Here is a 9035-nt window from a genome sequence, read left to right as displayed (position 1 = left end):
ACTAGTGGAAAAAAGACTTTTAAGATCGATTATTTTTTACTTTTAATATCGGTTAAAGAATCGATCTTAAAAGAGTCGATCTTAAAAGCTGGACTTTTAAGATCGGTTATTTAATTGATCTTAAAAGTCTAGCTTTTAAGATTGGTTACAAAATAATCGATCTTAAAAGTATCAATTTTTAAGAAGAACAACGGTGGCCAATGGAGGGTTGCTTTGGGCGAAACATTGTCAGAGATGAAAAACATGCGTTCAGGTAAGATTCATGGAGTGAGGGAGACCGAGAGAGGGAGGCATGTGCAAGGGAGAACGAACAAGGGGGAGCGATAAAGGAACAAGGGCCTACATTTGCCGAGTAAGGGAGACCAAGTAAGGGAAGTGGGCACGAGAGAGAACAATCATAGGAGAACAACGGAGGCGTGAGGGGTGCGTTTGCAAAGCAAGGGAGAATGATTGAAACGAGGAACAACGTAGCGACGGAGGCACAAGGGACTACCTTTGTGAAGTGAAGGAAGCGTGCGTGAGGGAGAATGACTGACGGGGAGATGGAGGCGCAAGGGCGCGCCTGTGTTCGCAGAGCAAGGTAGGTCAAGTAAGGGAGGCGCATGTGAGCAAGAATGACTAAGGGCAGTGACGGATCCACTTGTATGAGTGTGGGGACACTTGCCCCCACTACCATTTTATACATACATATTTTTTATATTTAAAAAAATTATATATTTTAAAAAGTAAAAATTTTATTCTAATAAAATAAATATACATATTTAAATTATCTCATGTATAAAATATAAATTTGGAAGAGATGTTTATTTATTTGATATTTGTCAAACTTTCGAAGGAGATTAGTTCTCATATATATATATATATATATATATATATATATATGTGATAAAAATTATTCTTTAATAATAAATCAAATTTTTTAAAAAGTTTAATTATAATATATATATATATATATATATATATATATATATATATATTAATGCTCACATATATGATGTAATATATTTAAAAAAATTAATTTTTGATAAAATAAAATTTGTAATATACATGTTTACCTTTTGTGCTTTCTATTTAATTATTGTATACGTTGATTAAAGAAATTAAAATAGTAAAGATCGTAAGATTGTATACATTAATTAAAAAAAATAAATAGTAAAGATTGGAATATTTATGTTCTATTTATAATTTTTATTATAAAATATGTTTTAAAATAAATTATCATCTCAAAATTTATATTAGATATTAAAAACATGTTTATATCATAAATAAATTAAACTTGATTTTATAAAATTTAACATACTTATTTTATATTTTTATTAGTATTAAATTATTATAAAGAAGGTCTTTAAAATTGTAATTCTAACTAAACATTTAACAAAATGTTTATGACAGATAAATAAGTAATTCATATTTAGAACATGTATTTTTAAAGAAGGTTAGGTCTAAACCTACTAAATTATAATATAACCTAATCTGACCTAGTTTATTTTCATCCTTAATCATAATTGTAGATATAAAAATTTGTAAAAAATAATTATAATATATATATTTATACTTTTAAAAGTTATATGTAAAATCTTGAATACCACAAATATATGAATAAGTATTGCCCCCACTATCTAAAAATTTTAGATCTGTCACTGACTAAGGGAGAGCATTGTGTTTTATAAGTAGTTACAATACTTTTAAGATCGGTTCTTCTATGACCGATCTTAAAAGTTATGTTTTATACAACTTTTAAGATTGAGTCTTAAAAGAACTGATCTTGTATACCACTTTTAAGATCGTTTCTCTTGTAACCGATCTTAAAAGTTGTGTCAGACATATATTTTAAGATCAGTCATAAAATAACCGATCTTAAAAGTATTTTTAAGATTAGCTAAAATTTAACCGATCTTAAAAGTGTTCACATTATTTACAAAATTGCCACCACGTCACTATTAAAATCGGTTACCTCTTAACCAATCTTAAAATCCCGATTTTAAAACTAATTTTTGCACTAGTGTTAAAATAAAATAATTAATTAGATTAATAGGATAATTAAATCAAATATAAATTATATAATTCATATAATATTTTTTTCCAACAACTTGGTGTTAAAAGCCTCGTTGAGTTGCAAAATGGAAACTTTGAAGAGGATGAAGGTGTGCAACGATGGAACACCACCAGTGTTGGACTCGCCAAGAAGGAACATTAGTGTCAAAGTCATAATAAATCATCATCCGTGTATCAAAATCACAACAACAATGATAAGAAAGTTTATGCAAGAAAGGAAAGACAAAGGTTTCAAGAATGCAAATGTGAAAATGAAGTACAAGGAAAATTTTAAAAGAAATGTTGTATTGATTCTAATTTGAGTCGATGTAAAATTCTCATATTTTATTAATGATAATTGAAACTGATCTAAAAAGTTTTTTTTTTACATTAGTTGTTTTGTAGTCAATGTAAATAGCGTTAATTTACATCAATTATTTTAAGACTATTATAAAAAAGTTGTTTTAAACTGTAAAAATGTTATAGCATCAATTTTAATATTGATTGTTATACAATTGATATAAATAAAACATCATAAAATACCATTTTTTTATATAATTATTGTACAATCTTTTTTAGAAGTATCATTTCTTAATTTTATATTTATCGAGTGGATGAGTCATTACCTTAGTTGTAGGGAAAAAAATCTTAGGTATGTACCTTTCTAATTATGCTCTTTCATTTGTTGAATTATTCTCCTAAGTGTAAGGAAGAGAAGAAAAATCAATTAGCGAAACTTGTATTATCTTTCCTTTTTATACTCATTTCTTGCTTTTACTGGCCGTTTCAAATAAACATACAAATACAATACATGTATAAGCTTATAATTTAATAAGAAAACAAAATTATGTCAATCTTAATTCCAGTGGTGGCCTAAGCACGAGTGGGTGAAGCAACCGTCATAGCCTCATTTGTAAGACCCGCAAGCTCTTCTTCTTCCTCCTTCCCCTCAACACTCTTATTTTCTCCTCATTCCCTATTCTCTCATTTCAACTTTCTGAGTTTCCTTGTGGTATTCAAGGTGCTGCGTAGAAGTATGGGTAGCTAGTCGGAAGCGTAGACCTTCTTCTTCTTCTTCCTCTCCCCGAAGCTCAGATTCTACTTCTCTAAGATGAGGGAAGCTAGATTGTAAACTCGTTGGTTGTGGGTGAGTTTAAGAACTCATTTGGAGTAACAATTGTTGAGAATCATTGATTGATTTGAAGAGTTTCTCGTTTTCGGAGTTTCGAGAAAATTGGGAAATTTGGTGATTTTTGATGCGTTTGATGGTTGCATGTTGAAATTGAAGTTGTTTTTGAGTTGTATAATGTAAATGCATTTCAGTTTTTGGATTGCATGTGTTTGAGTTGGCTGATTTTCAGGTTTTTGAAGAAAATTTTGAAGTTTTGGGGTTGACTGTTTGAAGTTGCGTCGGGCCCAGTTCTTTGCATTGGGCGTGCATTCATTAGGGACTACCATGTTCCAATCACGTCAGGTGCTATTGAGACTAGGGTGTCTCTGGATGAATCGTGTCGAGCGTGAGAAGAACCACGCTGGGCGTGATATCAGATGTTTATCTTACAAATTTGGTAACCGATAAGGCGCCAGGCGTGCTCTGAGCATGCCAGGCGTAGAGAGTCCTTGGGGGTCTCTGCCTGGGATGGCACTAGGCGCATAATGAACGTGTCAGGTGTGAGACCCTGGTGAGATCTTTGCCTTTTTTGCGCCGAGCGCGAGTTTGGCACGCCAGGCTTGGGTGACTCTTGGAAGTCTCTACCTACCAACACACTAGACGTGATGATGATACGCCAGGTGTGATGATGATACGCCGAGATTGGGAGAGCTTTAGAGCTCTCGGGTTGCGTTCAGGTCGGCGCGAGTTTACTTGCGTCGGGCGTGAAGGTGTTTGATTCTATGCTTAAGAAAATGTTAAATATTGTGATATGATGAGAAGATGTAGTTGTGTGTTGAATCATGGTTGTGTTTATGTGAAGAAATACTGTATGTATGTTTGGGATAAGTTGCTTTGTTGCTAAAACATGTTGTTAATGTTGAGCTGATTACGTTGTTTAAGTTGAAAGTTGATTGAGATGATGAGTTGAAAAGTTGTGTGTTGTTTAAAGTTGTTGAGCTTAGCTGTGTTGTTGAGTTGTAAGATGATTCAGTTGTGATGATAAGTTGTTGATCACTAGGACTAAAGGAGATGTTTTCAAAGGTGCTCATCCCATTGTGCGGATTGAGATAGTTGTGGTGCTTTGAGAGCCCAATTTATTGAAAACCCTCCTTGGGAAGTTGTCCCTTAGAGTGGACGTTGTGTTGTCCTCCTCTAGGACTTAGTTGGTCCCGTGTGTGGGCAAGGTCAAAGCATACGTGTACAAAGTGACCATGGTATAGGGGCCAGGTCGAGCTATACCAATTACAAGCAGCCAATTCGAGTAAAGTACGAAGTCGGGAACTTAGTTCCTAACCGAGTATCGGAGGGTTGTAGTATTTGGAGGCTAGTCGGTAGGCTAATCCCACAGGTGGCTTAGTTGAGCTAGCTAATGTCGTGGTAGGCCTAAACCCAGCTGTTCTATCCTGACATAGTATTATACTTCCTTGTTTGAGTGACAAAGTCTGAGAAATCGTGAAGTTGTGGATTGATATCCAAATTTGTTGTTTACCTAGCAAGCCCAAAAAAGTTTTGTGTTGTCAGTTCGGTAGGACCTAGCCACTTAGACTGCTCACCCATGTTGTAGGAGATCTCCGAGTTGAATTGCGTGACGATGCATAAGTTGTTGATGAGTTGAATTGATGTTGATATGAGTTGTATATATATTGTTGTGTGGTGAAGCTGTGATTCAGTTGGGTGTTGTTATGTGTTGAACGTTGAACTGTTGAAATTGTTGTTCTGTTGTTAAAGTTGTAAGTTGTCTATATCTATATGTTGATTATTTTCACTTGTTTACCTTTGCATGTTTCTATGTGGTTTGGACTGCAATAATCATACTATGTATGGAATCAGAGCAAGGATAGGCTGGAGAGCAGTAGCAGTGTCACAGGTGGTGACAAGAGCTGATTTTATGTAGGCTAGCTCGGTGTAGCATTTTGTTAGTATTAGATACTTGGACTTGTTGAGCCTCAGGCTGGATATATGTATATACTCTTTTATGTATGCATATTCTACTTCTGTGTGGAGTTGTTCTGTAGTGTGACAGCCAGACTGGTCGTTACACCATTGGAAGAACATAAATTTTTTTTATTTAGTTTTAAAATTTTATATAATTAAATTATATTAAAAAAACGTATTATAGAAAATAAATTAATTGTGAATAATTAATCAATAATTATTTTCTTATTTCAACAAAAATATATCCATAATTTTAGAAAAATAAATTAGTAATGTTAGTAAAAAGAAAAGTGTGACATATATATTATTGACTTTTTATTATTTTTTATTCTCTCAATGTACTTTCATACGTGTTAATATAAAATTTAAATAATAATTATCTTTATTTTCTCTTTTTTCCTTTATTTATAACTTATTTAATTATGTTTCTATTTTTTAAATTGTCACATATCTTGTTTTATTGAAAACTTAAATCGAATGGTGAATCTCCTCCTTTATATTGTGAATTTCTTTGTGATATGTCACTATTATTGATTTATGTTTTCAACCTGTAGTAGTTTTTAATTAGGACAACTAGTCTCATACAAATTCTTTGTATGTTTAGTAATTCTTTTAACAATTGAGTCTTTAATTGTTTGTTTTATACTTTTAAATTTAAAAATTAGAATTATACAAAAATTATAGAGCATATTTTTTTCGCTTCGACCAAGAAAAAAAAACTCCGACCGTACGTGCTTAATTCCAAGAAGCTACTAATGGGTAACAATGAGTAGAATTAAAATTGTATTTTACAGTTATGTAACAATAAGTTTATAAAGTTTTATTATATTATTTGATAAATATTTCCCTAAATCATAGGAAAAAAATCTCTATTTGTTGAGTTTTCAACTGAGTCGTAGGAAAAATATCTTTTAACAAGACCCATATAACATATTTTCTACACTCACTTTTTTACTTTTACCATGTAAAATAAATATGTAATATGTGCAAATCATTACACTATGACAAGCAAATAAAAACACGTCATAACCTCAGTTCCATGTTGAACCGTCCCGGTCGTTATCCGACTGGTATCTCATATACGCACGAGGCTGACTACAAACGCGTGTACTATCCAAGTCGGATTCCGATCTGATCTCTTCCCATATGGTCACCCAACTGTAAAGTTGATCGACTCACTCTCTCAGAGTGAGTCGGCATATAGCCGACTGGTTTCTTTGTCTAAGCCATATCGGCCTCATTCCAATCTCTCTTGCCTATAAGGACCCTCTCGGCCAACACCCAATTAGATCCTCAGAACGGACCTAGTCGGTCAAGACCCGACTTAACATTCCCGTGCTTGTCAAATATCTTTGAAATAAGAACGGTTAATGAGATCCCCAAATTCTCGGGGCCCAGGAGGCCCACGAACTAGAAACTATAAAACCTAAAACCCTAGAGTTAAGAGGGCAGATTACACTTTTGAATGCTCTGGCTTTGAGGCTTGACCTAGGAAGAAACCCTAGTCCACCCTTTGGTCGGAACATTTTGGCGCCCACCGTGGGGCTACGGTAAAACTTCTCCTGCACCCCAAGTAATACAAAAGAACCTGCACTTTACTATGGCGAGAGGCGGCAACCCAAACCACGACCCACAACACCCTACCATGGAGGAGATGATGGCCATGATCAATGGCTTAAGAGAAGAGAATGCACAATCCAGGGAGAGAGAGGAGGCCATTCAACGCGAAAACGAGGAGATTAGGAGGCGAGCGGATGAGATGCAGGTCAGAATAGCGGCCAATACCAGGACGGTAGAGGAAGATGTCATGATGGAAGTCCCTAGGGATTTTTGACCATTCTCGGAAGCCATAGAGGCCGAGACCATCCCGAGGGATCATCGGGTTCCCCAAGTTGAACCCTTTGATGGAACCCAAGATCCTAGTCAGCACTTGACAGATTTCCGAGCACAAATGCTGATTTGTGGTGGGAGCATGGAAATTCGCTGCAAGTTGTTCATGGGCACGCTCAAAAAAGTAGCCCTTGACTGGTTTAGTGGTCTTCCCGACCGGTCAATCACCGATTTCGACGTCTTCAGCCGGCTGTTCATGGCACAGTTCTCCGCTAACAAGAAGAAACCACCAATCACGTCGGACTTGTTCGACCTCAAGCAGCAACGCGAGGAGCCGTTGAAGGACTTCTTGCAAAGGTTCAATGAGGTCGCCTTGAGAATAGCGTCCTTGGATGAAAGGATGGCAATCATCGCGTTCCAGAAGGGTTTAAGGTCAGGAGCTTTCGAAATCGCGCTGGAGAAAGTGAATTGTCAAACGATGTCGGAGGTGAGGGCTTTCGCCCTAAGTCACATCAAGACGGAGGAAGGACAAATTAACAAAAGGGCAGCAGAAAGCCGAGAGGCAGGGGGCAGCAATAAGGAGGACAATAAGCACCTCCGGGTACGCTCGGATTGGAATAAGCGACGTGATCACTATAATGCGAAGGAGGGGAATCGTAGGCAGACGGATTATGGTGGTCGGGCGAAGGACGAGTGGGCGCGAAACAATGAACAGGAAAAGATCACCCCACTCAACGTCCCTAGGAGGCACATACTCCATGACGTCAACAACGCGTCACTTTTTGAGTTCCCGGCCGCGACTGATCGTCAGTTGGGTCCTTACAAAACTGACTGGTGTGAATTTCATCGGACCCATGGACACACAACGGAGAATTGCTTCGTTCTCGGTAGACAAATTGAGCGTCTTATCATGGAGGGTCGTTTGAAGAAGTTCATTGCATGTAAGGATGATGAAGGCTCATCCGACAGACGACGCAGACATGAAGGGGAAGATATGAGAAGAGGAAGACGCAAAGGGAGGTCTCCTCCGAGAGATGTTCTAGAGAAAAGTTCAGAGACTCACCAACAGGCTGTCCATGGAGATTTTAACACCATAGCGGGGGGATTTTCTGGAGGAGGTCTAACATCAGCAGCACGGAAGAGATACTCTCACTCGGTGTTATTGGTCTCAGATTGGGTGAGACCCACTCGGCCAACCATCACTTTCTCGGATTCCGACTTTGAAGGGGTGTCTCCCCATGAGGACGACCCTATTGTCGTTTCAGCAATCGTCATGGGCTACAATGTAAAACGAGTGTTGGTAGACCAAGGCAGCTCGGCAGACATCATGTTTTGGGAGGCTTTTGTCGGAATGAAAATTCCGACTGATTTGCCTTATGCCATATGCAGGTACGTTAGTTGGTTTTGCAGGTGATCAGGTAATGGCCAGGGGGTACGCCAACTTGGAGATAACGTTTGGGAAGGCAGACCAGATGAAGACTATCACTGTTCGATACCTGGTGGTGAACGCCCAGTCGTCCTACAGCATACTATTCGGTCGTTCCACGTTGAATAAGTTGGGTGCGGTCATCTCCACACCCCACTTGAAATTGAAGTATCCTTTGCCTAGCGGAAAGGTCGGGGTCCTCTGTGTGGATCAGGAAGTCGCAAGAAAGTGTTACGAGGATAGCCTGAGGGCGATGAGGCATCTGTATGTGACACAGGTGGATCGAGGTGTCCAATCCATTGAGTTGGATCCGAGGGTGATTCATTTTGATTCCAGACCAGCACCGGCGGAAGACGTGAAGGAAGTTAGCCTGGCTGAAGGGAAGACAGTCAAGATTAGCGTGTCCTTAGCTAAAGGAGACGAGGAGGGGTTGATGGTCGTGTTGAAAAATAACATATCAGCCTTTGCGTGGAGTGCCAGTGACATGCCGAGTATTGATTCGGATTTCCTATGTCACCACCTTATGGTTGACCCCAGGGCGAAGCCTGTGATCCAAAAAAGGCGAAAATTCGGAGAAGATAAAAGGAAAGCTATAACTGAGGAGACGAAGAAATTGATGACGGCCGGTCACATTCAAGAAATCCAATACCCGACGTG

The 9035-nt window shown here is 37.7% G+C and overlaps 1 protein-coding gene across 1 annotated transcript; it reads left to right on the top strand.

The window, feature by feature from the left end:
• The first annotated feature begins 7073 nt into the window (after positions 1-7073).
• Positions 7074-8366, top strand: LOC109815074 (uncharacterized). Its single transcript, XM_020379666.2, has one exon. It carries the CDS (start codon positions 7074-7076, stop codon positions 8364-8366), a length of 1293 nt encoding a protein of 430 aa, XP_020235255.2.
• Positions 8367-9035: the final 669 nt, after the last annotated feature.

The sequence above is a fragment of the Cajanus cajan genome, chromosome 4 (assembly GCF_000230855.2).
Source record: "Cajanus cajan strain Asha chromosome 4, NIPB_CcT2T_4, whole genome shotgun sequence".
Lineage (NCBI taxonomy): Eukaryota > Viridiplantae > Streptophyta > Magnoliopsida > Fabales > Fabaceae > Cajanus > Cajanus cajan.
Note: the sequence above shows the minus strand (reverse complement) of the source record. Positions and strands in the feature narration are given on the sequence as shown.

What these genes read in the sequence shown, in the direction of transcription:
- LOC109815074 (XM_020379666.2), top strand. Translation starts at nt 7,074, where the DNA reads ATGCTGATTTGTGGTGGGAGCATGGAAATTCGCTGCAAGTTGTTCATG.